Source organism: Boleophthalmus pectinirostris, unplaced genomic scaffold (assembly GCF_026225935.1).
Source record: "Boleophthalmus pectinirostris isolate CB_2022bp ecotype Guang Dong unplaced genomic scaffold, ASM2622593v1 HiC_scaffold_7, whole genome shotgun sequence".
NCBI lineage: Eukaryota > Metazoa > Chordata > Actinopteri > Gobiiformes > Gobiidae > Boleophthalmus > Boleophthalmus pectinirostris.
Genome location: NW_026571473.1, coordinates 5740303 through 5764360, shown reverse-complemented (window position 1 = coordinate 5764360; position 24058 = coordinate 5740303). Strand labels below are relative to the sequence as shown.

Sequence of the window (24058 nt, the reverse complement as noted above, 5' to 3'; positions counted from 1 at the left end):
CATTTAGATTCTTTCAGGCTGTGTATTGCCGAAACTTGAGCTTCATGACATCACAAGGTGCAAGAGAGCATTTTGAGCTTTAGAGATGTAGCCAGACAGAAACACAACTCCAGGTACATTTTTGAGGCGGTAACTGCATTATAACACGGCTGACAGATGAAGGACCCTCTCTCTCTGCGTATTCCTTGGAAATATTCCACAGAATGGCATTATAGTCATACCATATTACTTTATGGGTGCTGTTTACGGGCTTTTGACCTGTAACTTGTCCTGGTCGCGCCAACTACTCGTTTCCATGGAGATAGATAGGCCTAAGTTTAATGCCATACTGTGAAACATTCCAGGCAAAGCAATAACACGTTCATAGAGATCAGCAGAGCAACATATAAAAATCTATATATTTCAGGATTTGGCCTATTAGATCAGGGGTGCTCAATACATCAATTGCGATCTACCAGTCGATCGCCAAGGTCGTGTGGGTAGATCGCCGTGTCTTGTCTCGGACTCTATCACGTTTGGACTTGGTCTTGTCTCTCACTCGAGGTCTAACACTCAACAACTGCGATCATATTATGGCCGCTGCTGTTGGCAATAAACTTGTACCGGGGTGCGGGAGCGTGCGGAGCGTCTCACTATAGCCTGTGCGCCATTTGGAACCCGCGGATACTGTGTGGCACATCACAATCACACACGCTCCCTGCGCGCGGCTTGTCCGCAACAGCGTTAGTCCTCGTGTACCAGCGTGTATCACAGGGCAGGTTAAACTTTTTTAAAACATCCTACCTGTCCATCTGCTCACGTCAGCGCACCGCTCCTCGCCTTTTCACGCTCTCGCTCTTTCCCGGGTAAAGCGCACAGGCTCCTGCCACAATGCGCACAGATTAGAAGGACAAGACAAAACGCGTAGCAAAAACTGATCTAAATGTATGTTAGAGTGTTGGCACAGAGGAGCCAACAGCACAGAGCAGACCTACCGCGACATGTGGCTAAAGTTTGCCTAATAAACGTGCACAAATACATCTGGGTTTGGTTTGGTAAATGTGCAGAGGCTAAATCCCACTGTAAAACTCGTACTAACCATGTAACTCCAGTTAGGAACTTGAAAAAACAGGTTTAAAAATCCTAATCACTGTCTTCACTTTTTTCAGTTTTCTGTTAAGTGCTATTGAATGTTCTCTTAAGTCCAGTACAGTTTACTTGACTTTGTAGTCGGTTGATCATTTTTGACTTGGACATTTTATAAGTAGCTCGCGTACTGAAAAAGTGTGGGCACCTCTGTTTGCCTGACAGTGCCTCCCTATATAATATATAAGGAACTGAAGGGCTGAGTGTGTCAGGAGAAGAGGAAGGTGAGGCATGGACTGATTTGCACTTGCTTAGTCAGTACAGGTCTGCGTAATTTCCAGGTAATCCTATCTTTTACAAAGCAGAAATAGTCCTTAGCATTGGGGTCAGCAGACACAGCCTTCAGATAAGACACACACAAGTCTGCACATGTTATCACAGAGCATTCTGGGTAAAGTGGGTTTATGGCTACCAGTGAACTGAAACTGAGGTTACCCACTGCTCACTAAAGTTCATATAGGACTGCACTTAATGGGATTTTAATGAGATAAAGATGGAGTAACTGCTTATAGTCCATGATCATCTTGGAGTTTTTGATGGAGCGAGCTACACTCAATCCTGTCAGTGAAAGCATGTGGACTGGAGCAACGTTCAGGGTTTGGAGGAAGAAATTGAACTTTGAGGTTGAAATGTTGTTGTTTATGCTCAGGAAAATAATCTAGTACCTTTTCTTGTTTTTCATTATTGATCATGTACTATATTTCTGAGTGAATGTTGTTTGTGAACAGAGTAAACAGGTGGATGCCCTGTCCATGGACGCAGCGGACATCTACAGACTGGGAAAGATCGCCTCCTTCAAGATGGCTGCCAGTGAGACCAAACAAGATGGTGAGGCTCATGTTCACAGCAGCAGCTCATCTGCTCATGTGCTTTAATCCAAAGGTTGGAAGTTTGAATCCTGCTCCCTGTATAAACATTGTTGATAGACTGGTCAGATCCCTTGGCCCATTGGTTGACAGTGAAATTCCATGATCACACAGAAGAATGTTGTTGAACTGTTGTTGTGTTCTTAGGCAAGACACTTAACCCTCCTGAGCTCCGATGTCTGTGTACACCACTGCACAATCTCATTTGTCTTATAACATTTTTTTGGGCATCACACAACATGAAGAATGAAGAATAATCATAATTCAATAATGGTACACACCACGTGGCTTCAGAAAAAGTTTGTCTGACAGAATACCAGGCTCCAGCTCCATGTAGTAATGTCTCTGTAGTTCCACAGGTTAGCTGAGGCCAGCACCACATGCCAGTGGTGTTTTTGCATTTGAAAAAGTGAAAAGTGTAAATAAAAGGGAATCAGTGAGAGGTGGTCGTGTTCACAGTGGAGCTCTTCTGAGGAGGCTTGTGTTTACTGTTGGTCATAAAGACTGATTGCAGACGCAGCAAGAGGAGGTCTCACTCTGCACTAAGACCCCAAAATATCAGACAGACCTGATCAGTTACAGCTTGTCTTTGATTGGATCACTGTCCTGGTCTCACTCTGACACCTACAACTCACAATTGTTACGACCCAGCTCAATGGGTTCAGGGAAGTAACAAAAATAACCATAGTGTAAAAATGGAATAAATGAAGTAATGTTTAATTAACAGGAATGTAAAGGTGAATTAACAAAACAGACTAAAATATACAGAACATACTCTAAACTAAGAAAAAAAACAACAATGAGTTTTGTGCCACAAAACGGGTCACACAGGCATACACAAAACGAGTGGTAAAACTAAGGGACGCACAAAACTAAAACACAAGTTCCCCAAATTAAACCACATAAGCCCATAAACAGAATCGAGTGACCAAATAAAAGAAGGCACAAAACAGAACTAAACTACAAAACTACACACACAAACACAAAATGGCAGACTGGCCACCAAGGCCAACAGCCCGGTGCAGCCAATCTTCTTAAACGGGGGGCGGTGGCTGCAGGTGAGGTGGGCGTAGACATGCCCCACCAATCACGAGCCAGGGCTCCCACAGCAGCAATCAAGCAACATTTTCTACCAAAATAATTTGAAATACACAAAACAAAATTACAATTTAAGGCCTGGGGCTGTAACACGATTGTAAAAGTTTACTGTGATGCGTTCAGGTACCGGTGCGGTGTATTACGCAGTAGCTGTGGTGAAGCGCTCTAACCCGGGGCTGACAGTGAACTCGCTGAAGGGGAAGAAGAGCTGTCACACGGGGAAGGGTCGGACCGCCGGTTGGACCATGCCCCTGGGCTTCCTCACAGACACAGGGCGCATGTCTGTCATGGGCTGCAACTTCGCAAATGGTGAGCACTCAAACACAAATGCACAACTGATACTCTGGGGGGGTTCTGCATGTATGTCTATGACAAAATGATCACAGTTACCATGATGACAGTGCACTACATTGGACAACACAGCCTGATAATCTTTTAGACTGTCTGAAAAATATAAAATGGATTTAAACACATTTGGGTCAGATCTGTGGAGAGGCAAAAGAAGTGTCTGTTCTGTTTTTTGAGCTATAAAAAACTGTAATTGAATAAATGTAAAGTAGAGCTACTGTGGAACATTCAGGCAGAGCAATGACATGTCCATAGAATCAAGCAGGCAACAAATATCCAACCAAAAAGTTACATAGTGCACCTTTTATGATTGTAATTATATCTGATATTATCTAATCTTATACCCGCTTCTGTGAATGTTCCAGGTTTGTCGGACTTCTTCAGTGCCAGTTGTGTCCCTGGAGCCAATGCACAGGGTGACCCTGAGTCTCTGTGCACACTGTGCCGCGGAAACGCTGATGGACTGTACAAGTGTGACCTGAGTGAACAAGAACGCTACTTCAGCTACAGCGGCGCCTTCAGGTCAGCTCCGGAACTGCAGCTGTCACACTGTTAGATTTAGACTAACCCCCAATTTACACCAAAGCGTAACAATGCGTAAGATCAGCAGCACAGCGTAAGAGTATGGCAAGCCAAACTGTTCACATTTACGCCTATTTTTAACAAATTGTCTATTTGGCGAATTTATATACATTATGATAATGATCTTCTCCCACTGATTTTCCCAGTCAATCAATTGAAAGTGCTTTCAGCCAATCACTGGCCAAGACAAAGAGTCCAGAACAGTCCAACACTTATCTCCCTATGCAAGACGAGGAATGGACAGTGATTCTTTTACATGTTGAGCTATTAGATTTTAATAAACCTGTTTATTTAAAGGATGTCACAATTGAGCATATTAGCATTTTTTTAAGGATTTTCATTGAAGGCCACATTACTGTATCACATGTTCACTGCTGGAGTTCTCTCTGGTGCTGTGGATAGGCCATCACAGATCAGCCTAACTGCTGTAGTGGAACAATGAAACTCTCAATAGAATGCAGTGCAGTGAGACAGCACAGATATGGTCCTTTCCACAAACCACTGATAACAATCATTACCAAAGGATGCCTTTGTAAAATCATGAGTGCAACTTCTAGTTTGATCTTCTCCCAGTCTGTGGCCAGCACCCTGTACTTGGCTGTGGTCTGCCGAGGGAGCACCACCAGTAAAAGGGACATTAATTTGAATTTGAATTTATTTGTTTGGAGGATAAGCCCCTTGAGATGTGTCACCATCTCATTTTCAAGGGGGTCCTCATTAGAGTAAAGAATGTGTATTAGGAGGTCGGTGTTGGATTGTTCTGGACTCTTTTCACGGACTAGGAAAACCAGTGTGAGGAGTTCATTATCACATCCATAACACATCAAATAAGAACTCAGATAAGCTTATAATACGTGTCAAAATAAGGTGTTAATGCTTTCAAAATAGGCGTAAATGTGAACAGTTTGGCTTGCCATATTCAAGGAGCATACGCGCAGGTATCGCTTTCCATTTTAACCTGTCTGACAATTTACACCAGCAAGGGAAAGACAGGAATAAGCATGTGGTGTCAAAATGAACTTCTGTTGCCCTTTCAAAATAGGTTCTCTAAAACCACTACAGTCCCGTAAACACCACGCGTCGCATCAGGAGCTCAGTGAATGACTCGTGATGGACTACAGAAAGTTTACAGCCGCGAAGGATAAAGATAAAACACTTTACGATATCAGACAAAAACTTTACAAGAACAACGTGAAAACCAAAGTGAAACAGTGAGTAGCTTCATTAACACAGCACCGCAGATATGGCTCGTTATCGGTGCAAAGCATCGTCTCTCTTGTTGCCAACTTTTGTTTTGTGATTTAAAACATAATTTATCCAAACAACAATGAATACGTAAGCAATGCAAAACGTGTTTAAAAGTGAGAATCCACAGAGGCTGAAGTCACAGGAGCTGCTCTGTGTCTCTGGTGTAAATTGAAGCTTTTAAAAGTACGTGCGTTTGCAGCTCTGCCTATGTTGATGCTCCTGGTGTAAATTCAGGGTTAGACAAACTTTATTGATCCACAAGAGAAATAACTTGGACAAAGTAGCTCACACATCAAAATATATTATAATAACAAAAGAGAACTGGTAATAATACATTCTAAATAAGTAGCGGGTGATGTCAAATAAGGTGTAATTACATAAATGTCTATGTATGTTAGCGGTGCGTTCAGGGGACTCACAGGATTTTGCTTCTCTGGTTTTGTGCAGGTGTCTGGTGGAGGATGCAGGAGAAGTAGCTTTTGTTACACATACTACAGTTACGGACAACACAGACAGTAAGATTTAATTTTAATTTTAATTTACATAACGTACCTTTAAAGGTTCTATATTACAAAAATGTGACTCTTGTGAGCTTTAAGTCATGTTAGAATTGTTGTTACCATACCTTGAGTTGTGTTTTGTTTCATTCACACAAAGGGTTGCCAACTCCCTGAAAAATATATAAGGGACACTTCAGTGGCAGGGCTGGTGTCCAGTTGATTTGAGCTACAGAGTTCCAGTTGAAATGCTGTTGATTTGAGCTGCAGAAGTGGAGTAACAAGTCACATTTACAAGTGTATTGGTTTTATTGTATGTTTTGACCAGTTAAGCATGTAAGCATGTGCGTGTTAGATTTGCAGCAGAATACCTACATTAGGCTGCTGGTAGCTCATATTGAAAGGATCGGCGCCACTGTCGTCCATGCTGCTTTGTTACAGAGGTGAACCCTCAGAGCCTTCAAGGTATTCAGTGAAGGCCCAAGAAAAATACTGAATACATTTTTGTACTTCTAATATATTTTTTCAATATTTTTTATACAGTGAGTAATAAACACAACACTAGTAATAATTTCTAGATCATTGTTGTAAACTTGGACTAATATTTCTTGGGAAACAAAGGGTTAATATAATCAAAATGTTTCTTCCAATGATATCTGGGTAAATCAGTGACTCCCCCTGCAGGCACGGACAGTTGTATCTTCCAGGCCATACTCTTGTGATAGCATAAATAAGCGAGACCGTAGCTTTACAAAACGCACTGGATGCATCTATTTGGACACCTTGGAGGCATCTGAAAGAAGAAGAAGGAGAAAGACCCGAGAACCTGAGCTCGGACCCCGCAGCTGAGCCGGAGCTCGGAGCCAAGGCTCGGAGCCCACGGTCGGGACGGAGCTCCGGGCTAAGCAGCCTCGACCAATGAGATCATGAGCAGGATGTCCGTGCACTGTCAGCTCATTGGTCACAAAGCAGGAGAGGCTGAGAATATGTTTACTGTAAATTTTCTTAAAAAGAGTCTTTCCAGTGACTACACACTATTTTTGATTCTCACAGTAATACTACATGGGACTCAATATGGAACGTGCGCTTTTGTTTCTGAATAAGGGACGATTCTGTTTTTCAAGGGACGGTTGGCAACCCTATTCACACATGTTTGAGTAAGCCTTTATTAGTCTGTCTACATCTCCAAAGCTCAAAATGCTCTGGTCTACCTTGTGATGTCATCAAGTGGCAGTTTTCAAGTTACATCTACCTTTTACCTTTTGTTCAGGGCTGTATTTATCCAAATGATCCTAGTGAAGGTGTGTGGAGTTTAAAAACACAGTGAAGTACCTCCTGTATTACCACATGACATCACAAGATGGAACATAGTATTTTCTGTTTGAGAGAAAAACGCAAACCCAAAACACAACTCCAGGTCTGTTTATGCTGAGGAAACCACATTATAACACAGATCAGAAAATAGTGTAATATGGGCCCTTTAAACATTGAGTATATTCCTAAAGCTGATCCTGCGGTTCTCCAGACAAAGGTCCAGAGTGGGCGGCAGGGCTGAAGTCTTCAGATTATCAGCTGCTGTGCCCGGATGGTCGCAGAGCTCTTGTGTCCGAGTGGAAGAGCTGTCACCTGGTCCGGGTTCCCTTCAGAGGTGTGGTGGTCCGTGATGATCTCGACCCCTCTATGGTCTACAACATGCTCCGTGAGGGGCTGGTACGTTCACATATCCTGGGCTAGACTGTAGGACACAGGGCAATATAGCAAAAAAAATAATAATAAAATAAAATAAAAAAATACCATCATTATCATTTTTTTCCCCTTATATCAGTGATGATTACAAACAGCCCAGACCTACTTTCTAATACTACATTTTACACCTCTTCTTCAGTGTTGGGGAGTAACAGATTACATGTACCGGAGTTACGTAATCAGAGTACAAATTATGAGTATCTGCATTCAGTTACAGTTACTGTTTCAGTGAGTGGTAATTGGATTACAGTTACTTTGTTGAATAAATGGATTACACGGTGATATTTTCCTGTTTTCACATTTCAGGCTATATCCCTTTTTTTTTTTTTTTTTTTTTTCGGTAATTCCACTCATTGCACTAAACCAGGTCTAAACCAGGTCTAAACCAGGTCTAAACCCAGGTCTAAACCAGGTTTAAACCAGATCTAAACCAGGTCTAAACCAGATCTAAACCAGGTCTAAACCAGATCTAAACCAGGACTAAACCAGGTCTAAACCAGGTCTAAACCATATCTAAACCAGGACTAAACTAGGTCTAAACCAGGACTTAACCAGGTCTAAACCAGATCTAAACCAGGTCTAAACCAGATCTCAACCAGGACTAAACCAGGTCTAAACCAGGGCTAAACCAGGTCTAAATCAGGTCTAAACCAGATCTAAACCAGGACTAAACCAGGTATAAAACAGGACTAGAACCAGGTCTAAACCAGGTCTAAAACAGGATTTAATTTTAATTTAACAGGACTAAATCATGCTGCATGGACTGTGTTTCCTCCTCTTCTATCGATAATATTTTTAATTTGGTTAAGTAAAGTCTGGGCTTTTTTATTGCTTTTACCAGACAAAACATCTTATGTGAAGATTTCCTAGTATTTGCTACTCTAGAGCAAACCAAGTAATCCAAAGTATTCAGATTACGTTGCTCACCTAAAATAACTTAAAGGGTTCCGTTACAAATTACATTTTGGGGTATGTAATCTGTAATCTGTAGGGGAATACATTTTAAAAGTCACCTTCCCAACACTGTTCTTAGTACATTCTTTTAAAGGGACAGTTTGGAATTTTGGACATAGGGCCTCATTTCCTAGTGAGCCAGAGTGTTGGAGACGTGTGGAGACACTTTTAAAATATTCCATCCAGTCCTTGTATTTACAGAGGTCGCTGGTGCTAGACTAGTGCATGTCAATGGCCATAGTTATCCTGCCACTAAAAACAGTCTTACCCACTCCACAAAACACCCAAAACAAATCTATTAATACACCAGACTGTCCATGTGAATGTCTGTGTCAAGAGAATAATTTTAGAAGTAAAACCATCCTTGCATTTGAAGGATTTCTGTCTGAGCAGCAGCAGCGAGTTGTACATCCTAATAGAAAGCTTGGCAACGGCGGACTGATATATGAGAAAATAGTGCCTCAACATGCGATAATTCATGCAATGCAGGGTTAGTTTTACTTCAAACATTATTCTATCAACACAGACATTTACATCGACAGTTTGTTGTAATAACAGATGTGCTTCGGGTGTTTTGTGGAGTGGGTAAGACTGTTTTTAGTGGCAGGATAACTATGGCCATTGACATGCACTAGCCTAGCACCAGTGACCTCTGCAAATACAAGGACTGGATGGAATATTTCAAAAAGTGTCTCCACACATTTCCAACACTCTGGCTCACTAGGAAATGAGGACCTATGTCCAAAATTCTGGACTGTCCCTTTAAAACTTTGAGAATGTGACTATAATTCCTGATTTTCTGTTTAGGAGAAGTCTGGTTTTGACTTGTTCTCCTCATCTGCATACGGAGGAGGGACTGTGCTGTTTTCTGACCAGACCACAGACCTGCTCCCTGCTCAGACTGAAGTGCCTGTGGCCTGGATGGGACTCTCGTACTACAACGCCATGAAGGCCATGGACTGCTCTTCCCCCGGTGAGTTATCCACGTCTATACACACACTTTGTTTACACGTTTGTATTGAGAAAATATTACGTATCTAATATTAAGAGTGACATACATAGTCCAATGAGGTTCATTCGGTCTTCCGATAGTTTATGTTGGTAGGTTCTTTTTTCAAACCAAGAGTTTGTTTTCATACCAGACAGATTGGACTGCTTACTAGCGGGCTTCCTCAGAGTGGTCACGTGATGCTGCTGTTACGTGTCCAAATTTGGCAAACAATATCAACACACCAGTGAACCTGTACAGAAAACTCAGGCATTCTACTCATCCATCCAAAAGATAAAATAGAACCGGAGCACAAATGTAACGTCATATATGAAATACCCTGCATGTTCTGCAATAAAACACACATCATGGAAACAGGGACAGCGTTCAAAACACAACAAAAGGAACATAGGACAGAATACGAGAAGGAAACAGCGAAGGTGAAACACAAGCAACAAAACAGAAAGCAGAACAGGAACTCAAATCGGCCATTTCTGTCCACTGTGAGAAGCACATTATGGACTGGGACTGGGAGGAAAATAAACATTGTTGATGGATTAAAGAGGACAACTGAAATACGGAAACAGCCCACGGGACTATGAACCGGGATGTGGGGGCTTTTTTACTCTCACACACCTGGGATACTGTCCAGAGGAAGTGGGACTGCAGATGGCGCTGTTTTCTTACCTCCCCCGGTAGGTAGACAGTGCCAAAACCTGTTTAAATCAGTTGACCGGACACGGCACAGCAACATCACGTGACCACTCTGAGGAAGAACGCTAGGAGGCAGTCCAAACTGTCAGGTATGAAAACAAACTCTTGGTCTGAAAAAAGAACCTGATAACATATAACATAGACATACAGTTTTATTTCAAGTTTTATAAGTAAAGAGGGGGTATTTTTTAACTGTAACACACAACATGTTTAGATCATCATTTTATTTTATTATAGCTTTAACATATTTTATAAGTTTCTCTTTTGTCACTCCTCCTTCAGAACGCTATCACAACACAATAACCGTGTATCCCGCGAATGAAACTACTGCACATCACATCAGGGTTGTCAAGTTGCTGTATTCAGTTTTATATTGTGCTTTTATTTATTTGTGGAGAACATGAGTGTTTCAATAGGATTCTACTGCAAACTGTAAGGAGAGTTTGGGATCCGAAATTTAGGGAGAGATCATTAAATTACTCAAACATGCTTGGTCCTTAGTGGAACTGCAAGGGGGGCCCAAAGTTTGTCCACAATACAAGAATAAAAGAAAATTGAGTTTGAAATGAGATAACATCATTTCCCGTATATTCCAGACCAGCTGAGGTGGTGTGTGCTTTCCGGCTCCGAGCAGCAGAAGTGTGCGGATATGGGAGCGGCTTTCATCGGGAAAAAACTGACCCCTCGTCTCACCTGTTTACATGGAAACTCACTCGACGACTGCATGAACAAGATCAAGGTCAGCCGCCTGTATTTCACATTAAAGGTCCTATGAAATTGACTCTTGTGAGGTTTAAAGCCATGTTATAATGTTACTTCCTCAAAAACGTACCTGGAGTTGTGTTTTATTCACACATGTTAGAGTAATCCTGTATTATTACTGTCTACGTTAGCCTGATTCATCAGCCGATTTCACTTCGTAAAAACCGTCTGACCTCGCAGCATTAGGATTCGTTCGCTCGACAGTAGGCGGGTAACTTTTTTTATTTAACCAATCACTGCTCATGACGTATGAAATGTGCCGTTAACGGGGTTAACTGGTATATTAAGCTTTTCCTAACTCCTGTAGGAAGAAGGACAATAAATTTATCCCCTTCATAAATTTCACTAAACATTCTCTTTGTTCCGGCTTTAAATTCTCGATCTCGGGAATCATTGCCAACACAGAATGTATGGCTCTTTACTGATTGGCTGGTGCCCCAACTCGCACTTCCGGGGTTCTTGCCGTCTAGTGTATTCTGATTCATGACCTAGTCGCTGGAGAGAAATTAAATTGAGTGGAGACACTAGGTGGTGCAAGCCTGGCTATGTCTACATCCCCAAAGCTCAAAATGCTGCGTTCCACCTTGTGATCATCAAGTTTTCAAGTTAACAGCTCCTTTTACGTTTAGTTCACTAGAGAGTAGCAATTCCAAGGCTGAAATTATCCATATGATTCTACTGAAAGTGTATGGAGTTTAAAATCACAGTGGAGCAATTCCTGTATTACCACTTAATGACATCACAAGTTGGAACAACAAAAACAACTAGGTGACTGTTTAGCTAAGACATATGCCCCTGTATTTCAACACCCTCCTTGCCTGGGATCCAGAATACACAAATTTGGCTGCTTACAAGGAAAATAAGAAATAAAAACATTGTAAGCCTGATGATGTGGGATGGCAGTAGTTCAGTTGGTAGAGCGTTTGTCCACTGATCTGAAGTTTGGTTTGAATTTTGCTCTTGACATAAAAACACTATTGGTTGAGTGGTCAGATCCATTGACTCACAGGTTGGCGGTGTGATTCCAGCTCCCACAGATGAATACTGTTGTTGTGTCAAGACACTTAACCCACCTCGCCCACAGTGTCTGCATACACTGGAGTATGAGTGTGTGTGTGTGAATGTGTGAGTGGTTCCTTGTTGTAAAAAGCCTCAAAGGTGGAAAAGTTCTGTATAAAAATGTGACCGTGATCAGATGTCATTTTGTTCAATATCATCAATAACAATGAGGTTCAATGCAAGGATCAGTCTGGATTCCAGACAACAGAACTACTGCGACTGTCATCTATTTTTATATTTTACATAACACTACACCAATATCAGAAAAGTAAATAAGACTAGGGTTGTAAATCAGATACTTAGGCAAGGCAAGATTATTTATATAGCACAATTTCGTACAAAAAGTAATTCAAAGTTCTTTATAGAATAAGAAGTACATTAAAGTCACAATAAAAACAAATCAAAACATAAATAATCATCATAAAATTAAAAAGAGAAAGAGATATTAAATTAGAGAGAAGACTGCAGAATGAAAAATGAAAACCTTTCAGTCATATGCACTGAAACAGAACTGTTTTGAACCAGGATTTAAATAGCATCCAAGTAGAGGTCTGTCTCACATCTTCAAGAAGACAGTTCCAGGTTTTAGCTTCATGAAACTGAAACACTGACTGCCCGTGTTTAGTCCTGACTCTGGACTCTCTAAACCAGGACTACAGCAGGAGGCCAGTCCCTAAGATCCACGGAGTGCGAGATGATTCACATTCATACAACACTATCGTTACTTATGGCGCTATCGTTTCTAAAAGATGATGATGTTGAGCTGTACCAGAATAAGTATAAGAGCACATAGACTAGTATACACCCATGGACCTACCAGGACTATGGAACCTACTGAGGGATAAGACCACATGGGAATAAAAGAAAGCACTATGATTTAATGTTGAAAATCACATTCTATTGTCTAAAGAAAGTTTATTGTCATCATGGTATCAGAGTCAGTACTTAGTATCGAGTCTATTACTTAGTATCGAAATCAAATTAGAAATGTTAGTATTGTGACGATACCATACCAGAGTATTCACGTTGTGTCTGTACTTGCAGAATAAAGAGGCAGATGCCATCACACTGGACGGAGGGCACGTCTACACTGCAGGAAAAGACTATGGACTGGTGCCTGCTACTGGAGAGACCTACTCAGGTAACACAGAGTTAACAGGGAGAGGACATGTTTTGTTCGGCTACATTCACACATGATATGCCATGGGCAGAGGGAGCTCCAGTGCTTAAAGGTGCACTATGTAATTTTTTGGGTGGGGTCCGTCACCTGCTTGTTTCTATAGATATGTCATAGCGCTGCCTGGAATGTTCCTCAGTATGACCTTACATTTATTCAATTACAGGTGGTTTTATAGCTTAAAAATACCTAAAAAAAAACTGAGTGGGGTCGCCTCTCCACAGATCTGACCTGTAACTGGGTCTGGTTTGGTCTCCATGAAGATAGAAAGGTGCAATAACATCTCCATGGAGAAAAACTTTTGATGGACCCTCCACCAGAAAAGTGACACAATGCACCTTTAAATACCTCATTGGTAGAGGTGTAGTCTATAAAGTGTGTTTCCACATGTGAAGGTGACAAAACACATGTTTAAAAAAAGTTTGATGGTTCTATATTACGCACAATTGACTCTTGTGAGCTCATAGGTGAGGATAGGAAGGTAGATTCACCAGTAAATCAGCCTATGGTCATGAGATTTGGGTAATGACTGAAAGAACAAGATCGCTGATACAAACGGTCAAAATGAGTTTCCTCCTTAGGGTGGCTGGGCGCTCCCTTAAAGATAGCGTAAAGAGCTCAGTCACACGAGGGGAGCTCAGAGTAGAGCCACTGCTCCTTCACCTCAAGAGGAGCAGCTGAGGTGGCTTGAGCATCTGTACCAGATGCCTCCTGGACGCCTCCCTCGGGAAGTGTTCCAGACATGTCCCACCGGAAGGAGGCCCCGGGGAAGACCCAGGACACACTGGAGGGACTATGTCTCTGGGCTGGCCTCGGGGTCCCCCTGGAGGAAGTGTGCGGGGTGAAGGAAGTCTGGGACTCCCTGCTTAGAGTGTTGCTCTGTGACCTGGCCCCAGATAAGCAGAAGAAAATGAATGGATGGACTCTTGTGAACTTTAAGCCATGTTATGTTGTTACCTCCTTAAAAACATCTGGAGGTGTGTTTTGTTTCATTCACACATGTTTGAGTAACTATTTATTACTGGTCTGTCTACATGTGATGTAGACATGTGATGTCATGAAGCAGTAGTTTTCAAGTTACCAGCTACCTTTTACATTTTGTTCAGTAGAGTTTGGCAATTCCAGGGCTGAAATTATCCAAATGAGTCTAGTGAAGGTGTGTGGAGTTTAAAAACACAGTGGAGCACTTCTTGTATTACCATGACATCTTAAGGTGTTTTCTTTTTGAGAGAAGAACTTAACCTAAATATGCAGCGTTTGTGTGTTAAACATGTGTGAATGAAACAAAACACAACTCAAGAAACAACATTATAACACAGAGCAGGAAATAACCTAAGTAGGACCTTTAAAAAAACACGTGAAATACTAATGGCAAGTTGAGCAAATGCATGTTTACAAGAGGACAGGAGTTTAATATATAAAATCTCTCTCTTCAGATGACACTGATGGGTCCATCTACTACGCCGTTGCCGTGGTGAAGAAGAGCAGCACTGACATTGTAACCTTGACGACCTGCGAAACCGGCGCTCCTGTCACACGGGATATGGACGTACGGCCGGCTGGAACATCCCTGTGTCTGCTCTGATAGAGAGAGGCCTCATCTCCGCTCAGCAGTGCCACATACCCCAAGGTAATGACAGGCAAAAAACAAGTGCAAAAAACTTTACATAACTTGGCCTGGTGGCTCCACCTGCCTGTCTCCAGGGAGATAGACACGCTTAAAGGGCCCATAATGCACTGTTTTCTGATCTGTGATAAAATGTTGTTTCCTTGTCACAAACATACCTGGAGGGGGTCTGCTGCATATTCTGACATTCCTTCAATATGACATGCCTCTATTTACATATGCCAGTATTACAACATGCATCTATTTAGACCCGGTTTAAACCGGCCGGTTTTCCAACACTTTTTAGTACTGCTATTCCGACACTTTTTAGTATCACTATTTCAACACATGCATATTCAAGCTGCTGTCCATGGTGCTGAATGCAGCAGCTCGATCGATAGACTTAAATTTTATTGATCTACAAGGGAAATTATTTGTACACAGTAGCTCATACATCATAATATAATATAATAACTGAGTAAAAAAATTATAAGTGGTAATAATAAACTCTAAATAAGTAGCAAAAAAGAGCAAGAGACAGGTTTGAAGTAAGTAAATATACAAGTCAAAATAAAAATTAAGATAAATAATAAAGTATAATAGATAGGTACTCGATAGATAGATGATAGATAGATGATAGATTTAATGTAACTGCTCCATCAGTTAGGTGTAAATGGAGATTTAGGCTGAGTTTTCAGAAAGAAAACACTCCACTTTGTGATGTCATGCAGTAATACAGGAAGTGCACTACTGAGTTTTTAAACTCCCTACACCTTCACTAGAATCATTTAGATAATTTCAGCCCTGAAATTGCCAATCTCTACTAAATAAAAGATAAAATGTAGCTGTTAACTTGAAAACTACCACTACATGACAACACAAGGTGGAGCAGAGCATTCTGACCTTTGGAGATGTAGACAGACTAATAAAGCAGGATTACTCAAAGATGTGAGAATGAAACAAAACACAACTCCAGGTCTGTTTTTGATGAGGAAACAATATTATAAGATGACTTAAAGCTCACAAGAGTCAATTTTGTGTAATATAGGACCTTAAGGCCACACTCTGGACCTTTACTTTTACCTTTTGGATATTTCTTGACCAAAGCACAGTGCAGTCAATAGGGAAAACCATCTCATCACAGAATAGAATCTAGAATCTGAAGACTGAACTATGATTACTTCAGCTCATGTGTTGTGTGTTCTTCTGTAGCGGTGAGTGATTTCTTCTCTAAGAGCTGTGTCCCAGGGGCCAATCAGAAGGGCCTCCCCAGCAGCCTGTGTGATCTGTGTGTGGGAGACCAGAGCGGCCACAACAAGTGTGAGAAGGGGAAAGACCTTTACGACGGATACGGCGGGGCGTTCAGGTACACACAAGAAAACCAGATCAATGAAAAAACAAACGTTAAACACGTGTTAATGGGATACTGTGGGATTTTGGCTTTAAATTTGATAAACATGACCTATCTGTGCCTCCAGCGAATGTATGGACGGATTCTCTGTTTGGCACATTGTCCATTCATATATATGGTCTATTGTTTGGCAACACAGCGGATACTGTGCGGTTACACATGGATCTAGAGTGAACATGAAGTTAATACACTAGCTAGTGATATTGTCAGCGCATTCAAATAGTTTATTGCCATGTGATAAACTAAGTTATGCTGCTAAATGAACATTAGTGAGGGGGGGTGTCTTACCCGTATGCGTAAATGACAAGAAACATCTCAAACTTCAGTATCCGAACATGCACTCATACCTGATTCATACACCTATCCCCGCCCCCGAGATAATCTGAAATCTGCTGAAATCATACAAGACACTGATATGATACAAACAGGACAGAGGCTCTTTCTGCAGGAGACATGTGCATTAGAGCACAGGCAGAGACAGGGGTCATGCGCTGAGGAAGATGCAGTTTGATTGTGTTTTGAACAGATATTTTGCACTTCATACTTTCTCCTCATGGAAAACACACGAAGAAATGCAGATGATGCAGCTTTTAAGTTAACGGCAATTGATCTGGTTGTCAAAGGAGGAAATCGAGCTGCTACACATGAACTCAGCATCAGTGAGTCGATGGTGAAATTTTGGCGATGGCAGCGTGATGAACTGACTCAACGCAAAAACACGACAAAAACTTTGCCCGAACTTGAAAACGTTCTTGAAGACTTGGACACCTGCGGCTTATATTCATGTTCAGCCTATTGTGGCGACACGAAGGGTTAACACTTGGGGAATGTTAAATTTTACAATAAATTGTTACAACAACGCCACCCCATATGTATAGAATAGAATCTAAATGTAAGGCACACAGGTAAGCATATCAATGAGGGAGAGAGCCAGGTTCCATCATTTGCACAATCTTTATTTTATTTTTTCCTATTTTAAAAGACAGTTTTAAGTTGTTTAAAAGTAGCTACATCCATAAAAATAGGCAAAACAGTAAAACCCGACAGTGGGAGAAATCGGTACAAAATGTTGAAAAAGAACAGAGCAAAACAGCAAAACCAGACACAAAACAGCACTGAAACAAAACAAAAGCAAAACAAAAGTAAAGCAAAAGTAACGCAAAGCAAAACTGGAGTAAAACAAAACAAAGCAAAAGTAAAACAAAACAGTGGAGCAAAACGGCAGAGGCGGTGTGTTCACGCCGCTGCAGGCCCCCGCCGACACCTAGAAAGTTAATTGCTGGAATTAAAATCTGAGCCTGCAGTACAAGATTCTGGCCTAAACACATACCCTGGTTGGAAGTGACAGTGCGCAATCCCAGGCTGAATCAAAGGCAACTTTAGGCAGAATTACTGCGTCCAGACGTGGTCCAAACAACGTGGACCGGCACACGCTATAAACATACCACAATTTAGAAAGGCTGGTTGGCACAGGTAGCACTTTGTAGCAGGGCTTTGTTACCTGCCGCTGTGGTTTAGGGGACACAGCGGCGCCCAGCCAAGCGCAATAGAACAAGGGACTCGCTGGGCTCACCTGTGGAACTAAGGAGACACACCGGTAAGAATTTGGGCGTGGATGAATGAGTGGAGGAGTATCGGGCATGCATTACCTTATTGGCAGAGATGAAAGCGCACACTAGATGCTCCGTGATTTGGCGGAGCGAGGGACTGATGCGGTGCAGAACAGCGGCCAAACAGCGGCACTAAAAGGAGACGTGATTGTAAATTTGGATATAACGTGCATGGGAGCGTACGAATGGAAGTTACCTGAGCTGAAGGACAGAGTGGCCACAAGGAGAGGCCCGGAAGAGCGTGTGAGCCAAAGGGGGAACAACTGAGAAGGGAGCGCTTAAATAGTCCACCAGCGCAGCGCCACGGAACGACAGGTAAGAGCACCTGCAGCCTAGACCTTCAAAGCCGGTCGTGTCACACTATATATGTACAGTTTTAAAATTTGGTTAAAATTTAGTTGACGGGGATTATATTCAGGTGCGCTCAATAGTCTGGATTTTACAGTAAACAGGTGATGGACCCCCAACCAAAAAAATTACACAGTGCACCTTTAAATATTACAAAAAAAGAAGAAGAAAAAGAAGGTAAAACAAGCCTCACATGAGTCTCTTTGGGTTGTCGGTTTTAAATGCAGAAAAAATAATGAAAATAATGATAATATTAATTTGTGTGCTTTCTCAGGTGTCTGGCGAAGGGAGACGGAGAAGTAGCTTTTGTTAAACACACAACAGTTTTCCAGTACACAGATGGTGGGTATTTTTCTAAATCAAAAATAATAATAAACCACAAATGTACTTTATGTCTCAGGTAATACAAATGATCTCTTTATTTTGTAATACAACCTGTAAAATAGATGTCTGTAACTTTCTGTAGTGCAAAAAAAAAAAAAAAAAGTAATCCAGTAAATTAGTGAATAATTCTTTAGTTTATTGCAATTTTTGTCTTTTTACATCAAACATACTCCACTTAAAACATGAACTTTAGCTTTTAGAGACTTGGCTAATTTCATTTATTAGCACCAGTGGTGGAAGAAGTACTCACCTTTGTTACTTAACTAAATGTACAGACACCAGAGCAAAGAAATACTCAAGTAAAAGTAAAAGTCACATGAAAAAATCTACTGAAGTACTGAAGTGTTAAAGTACCTGTTTAAAAATGTACTTAAAGAGAGTGTTTGGTCAAATTGTAAATGCTAAATATAACCCCTCAGCAGGTTTAAAACTGAAATAGAAAATACTTTAACTTTTCAGTCTTGCTCTAAAATGTAGTGCAGTAGAAAGTGCAGATACCTGCTCTCAAATGTAGTGAAGTAAAAGTTAAAAGTATCCAGTTTAAGGATAGATACCTAAAATGTATACTTACATGTACTTTACTACTTTTACTTAGTCCTTCCATCACTGTTAGTAACTCAGTTTTGGACGTTTTCATGGACAGGTATTCTTCACAGTCTGCTCTGAATATTCCCAGGCTAAATCCATATTTCTGTTCCTCTTTTCTTCAGGTAACTCCAATGAGTCTTGGGCCTCAGACCTGCGCTCCTCGGACTTCCAGCTGCTCTGCACTCAAAACACCAAAGCAGAAGTGACTCAGTTTAAATACTGCAACCTGGCCCGAGTCCCCTCCCACTCCGTGATGGTCCGACCTGACACCAGCGTGCACAGTGTTTATGGGCTGTTGGACTACGCTCAGGTACCAGCCTCTGCACACACACAACAGGCTCATGTGAGGAGATAGTTACCTAACCATCAAGGCCCTGTTTACACGAGAACATCAAAACGTCAGAATATTTTATCAGAAGTGCCTTTCGTTTAGATGGTGACGGCGTTTTAGGGGCTTAAAAACATAAAAATCTGAAAACACCCTCCAGAGTGGAAAAGTTGAATACGCTCTGCTGTAATGTTTCCGTCTACACTGCCCAAGATGTGACACTCTGGTCAGATCTGCTCACGTCATATACGCGTTCATGTCATATACATACAGTACACAGAAACAAACATGTCAGATCATTTTCAACTTACAAGAGGCTCCCAACAAATGTACAGAATCCGCAGAGATACTATTAGTGAACAGAGAAGGATCTGTAGTCACATCTGTCAAATTCCGGATGCACCAGGTCGTCACAGGCGAGTCAGACGGATATGGACGAGACCTGGAGAACCAGACGATGGGACAACTTTGTGGAAGGAGTAGCTGATGAAAATGCCTGGCGTGAAAACTTCCGTATGTCCAGAGACGCCCTTGTTGCTTTAAGTACAAACATACTCAGCTTTCCTCCCGAAAACTTGTCTAAACGCGGAATAAAAAGTGAAGACGCGACGCCACTTTTGCGTCTTCTGTTCAGACCGTCATATACCCAAACGTAGCCTCAGAACCACAGCCTTTGACAAAACTTTACAAATACGAGTGGCTCTGGAGCCGTGTCTCCCTGATTTCAGACCGTGTGATTGACAGACAAATTTACTAATCAGAGAGACGTATGCTTCTGTTCAAACATGGTTGACTCATTAAAAAGAAAAATCTTCATATTTAAAAAAGCGTTATATATTTTGCTCTGAATGTTATAAGAATTTTTGAGAGGAGATGTGCATTTGACAGACACGTGTTGTGGTTGGATCATCAAAAATTTGGATGAAGACTTTTTATTTTCTATGGTCTGGTCCCTTCTTGATTTGATCAGAATGTAGAAGGGACTGGCTGCTCAGGCAAAGGAGCTCAGTATATATAGCTCAGTTGGTAAAGGGTTCGGAGAGCATCCACTGCGCACAGGTTGGCGCTGCGATTTCAGCTCTCACAGATGAATGTTGTCGTTGTGTCCTTGGGCAAAACACTGAAACCACATTACCCCCAGTGTCTGCGTACATTGGTGTATGAATGTGTGTGTGAATGGGTGAGTGGCTCCTTGTTGTAAAGCGCTTTGAGACCCGTGAAGGAGGAAAAGCGCTGTATGAAATTGTGACCAGGAGCACTGCGCAACTTTTCCGTTACCTGCGTGTCTCCATGGAGATGTTATTGCTTTGCCTGGGATGTTCCATAGTATGACTTTAAACATACACAGCTTGCATTTATTCATCACGGGAGTTTCTGTTGCTTAAAAGTACCATAATTCCGTCTATGAATAGGGGCGACTCTCCACAGATCTGAAGTGTAATGTAGCGTAGTGCTGTAACCTGCATCCCTGAATAGGTGGAACATTCTAGACAAAGCAATAACCTTTCCATGGATACAAGCAAGTAACTAGAAATGTTACGCAGTGGACATTTAAGCTTCACAAAACATAAAGTGAGAAAATAAAATAATCATTGATCACTGTTGATTAAAGGAAAAATATAACTAAATAACTAAAGATATTTATTTATATTTCTTTAACTGGGACAGAGCATGTTCATGGACAGACGGGATACAATATGGATGTAAACAGACCAGATTATCGCCAAAGACTCATTTCCATCTGTTGTCCCGAAGGGTTGAGGTCACAAAAGGGGGAAAAATAAAACACTGCACACTCCACTCTTTGCACAGTTCTCATTTTTTCTTCATTTGGCCACACATTTAAGAAACTCTATACTCATCCCTTCATTATCAGCTCACACGTGCAAATATGTCTCCATAGAAAATGAGCAACATTTCTGGTGGAGGGTTCGTCACCCACCTGCTTGTCTTCGTGGAGATGTTATTACTTTGTTTAGAATGTTCCATGGTATAGGCTACATTACAGGGCAGATCTGTGGAGATGCAACGCAACTTCTTGAGCAATAGAAACGCCCATAATGAATAAACACTAGACAGATGTGTTTAATGTCATACCATGGAACATTCCAGGCAAAGCAATAACATCTCCATAAAAGTTGAGCGATGCACCTTTAAAATCGCAATACCACTATAAATGAGGGCATGTTTGGTTTGGCAAGTTTTTCATTTGAGTTTTAAAAGCACTTTACTGAAATAAACTAGTCCACAGATTCCACCTTGGACAGATGCATTCTGACCAAAGTCTGTGTGGTATGTCCAGGTGATAATTACAAATAGTAGCTTTAAATGAGTTTGGAAAGATACTGATGGAACTGAACTATTATATTTATAAGTAAGTTACTGCATCCCTGTACCCTGATGTGATCTTGCTTTGCTTTTCCTAGAAATACTTTGGCAGCGATACGAACCCCGATTTTAAGATGTTCGACTCAAAAGCCTACGGCTCCTCAGACCTGATGTTCAAAGACTCCACGGTACGTTTAGTGGCAGTGGGAGAAAGGAAAACCTACCAGGATTGGCTGGGACAGGAATATATGGACTCACTCCAAGACATGGAATGCAACTCCTCCAGTGCAGGTAACTAATGTACACAAATACAGCTTACACTTTTGCAAATATTCACATTATAGCGCCTGAAAATGTCAGGTTAGCCCAATATAGGACATTTAAAGGGCATATTTTATGCTATTTTCTGATCTACGTTGTGATGTTGTTTCCTCATCACAAACGTACGGAAGCCGAGAGGGGTCACAACAAACGCAAACGCTGCAACAAATACAAATGCGACAACACAACAAAAAGCCACAACACACCAAAAAAAGTCACAACGGAAATGACCGCGGGACTTTATTTTAATGCAAACACTGCAACAAATACAAATGCCACAACACAAATGCAAATGCCGCAACACATTAAAAAGCCACAACAGAAGTGACCGTTGACGTGAAGAACTACAATGTGAAAAGTAAAGGAGCGGAGAAGTTGGAAACGTAAGTAAAAGTAATTTATTGTTTTATCATTATTTGTTTCACGTTGTAATTCGTCTTCTTCACTTGCCGCTTGATCGGTCCGTTGGAAAATAGAGTCTCGCGGTCACTTCCGTTGTGGCTTTTTGATGTGTTGTGGCTTTTTAATATGTTGCAGCATTTGCGTTTGTGTTGTGGTGTTTGTATTTGTTGCATTAAAATAGAGTCCCAAGGTCATTTCCGTTGTGGCTTTTTTTGGTATGTTGTGGTTTTTTTTGGTTTGTTGTGGCTTTTTGTTGTGTTGTTGAATTTGTATTTTTTGTGGCATTTGCATTTGTTGTGACCCCTCTCGGCTTCCGTACAAACGTACACTACTAGTCCAAAGTTTTAAAACACCCTAATTATTCCAGTTATTTATTGCATGAAGAGCTTGAAATGGTACAAAGGTAAGAACGGAACAGCCAGAGGTAAAAGTTAAAAGTTAAAAGAACAAAACAAAAGTCCAAACTTTGCCAAAACTACCTCAGGAAAAAAGAACAAGATGGTAAAGCTTGAAAACATGGAGTGTCCAGCAGCACAGTGTCCAGACTTAAACCTCATCGAGCTGGTTTGGGATGAACTGGACAGAAGAGTGAAGCAACCTACAAGTGCCACACATTTATGGAAACTTCTGCAACAGACTTGGGAAGAACTTTCTGAACAATATTTGATTTCAGTTGTAAAAAGAACGAGCCACGAGTGTGTTCAGCTGTTATATCTACCAAAAGTGGACACTTTCATGAAAGTTTAGAATATGTTTTGGTCAACCAGAAAACAGTAAAAAACTGGAAAAAGTGTGGTGTTCTAAAACTTTTGACCAGGAGTGTATCCTTCCCTAATACATGATAGCTTATTTTGAAGTTTACCTTTTTGTCATATCTTCAAAACAATCTGTCCACCCACAGAATTAAAAGTTTTGGTCATTTTATAAATCAAAATCCAGTCATCCAATCACATATTACTATTAAAAAGTAAAAACATTACCAACACATTCTTGGGTGATCCATTTGCTGTTCTCACACGAGGCTACGTCTGAACAATATTTGATTTTAGTTGTAAAAAGAATGAGCCACGAGTGTGTTCAGCTGTTATATCTGGGGTTGTAACAATATCCAAGTCTCACAGTACGATATCGTCATGGTATGAACCTCACGGTACGATATTTATTGCGATATTGTGGGAAAGCTCATGATATGGTGGGGAGGCTCATGATTAGGGATCTAACAATATCCAAATCTCTTGGTACAATATTTTCACAATATACATCTCACGGCATGATATTTATTGAGATATTTTGAGGAGACTAACAAAACTGCCTCTGTCAATATTGTACTTTTTCCTCTTAAAATGCCTTGACAAGATTTAATCCAAAGAAATAAGACTTAAAATTGTTAGAACTGTTATTTCTTCTTGTAGTCTGCACTGATATGGAGCAAAGGATCATGGTCTATGTAGTTCCCTCTGTCTTTTGTTTAGCTATTGCTGCAACATAACTCTTCATTTAACCAAAGAGACTTGTCATTCAATATATTAAGATGGTCCACGGTATTATTCTAAGAACTTTGACAATAC

The 24058-nt window shown here is 41.1% G+C and overlaps 1 protein-coding gene across 1 annotated transcript in view; it reads left to right on the top strand.

Moving 5' to 3' along the window:
- Positions 1–24058, top strand: part of meltf (melanotransferrin) — a 29727-nt gene that overhangs the window by 2038 nt on the left and 3631 nt on the right. The window contains 14 exon segments of the mRNA XM_055164864.1: positions 1854–1953; positions 3213–3398; positions 3803–3959; positions 5715–5782; positions 7290–7474; positions 9272–9437; positions 10754–10905; positions 13032–13128; positions 14601–14660; positions 14663–14794; positions 15983–16136; positions 18414–18481; positions 19234–19421; positions 21866–22058. Coding sequence (XP_055020839.1) covers positions 1854–1953; positions 3213–3398; positions 3803–3959; positions 5715–5782; positions 7290–7474; positions 9272–9437; positions 10754–10905; positions 13032–13128; positions 14601–14660; positions 14663–14794; positions 15983–16136; positions 18414–18481; positions 19234–19421; positions 21866–22058 — 1906 coding nt within the window.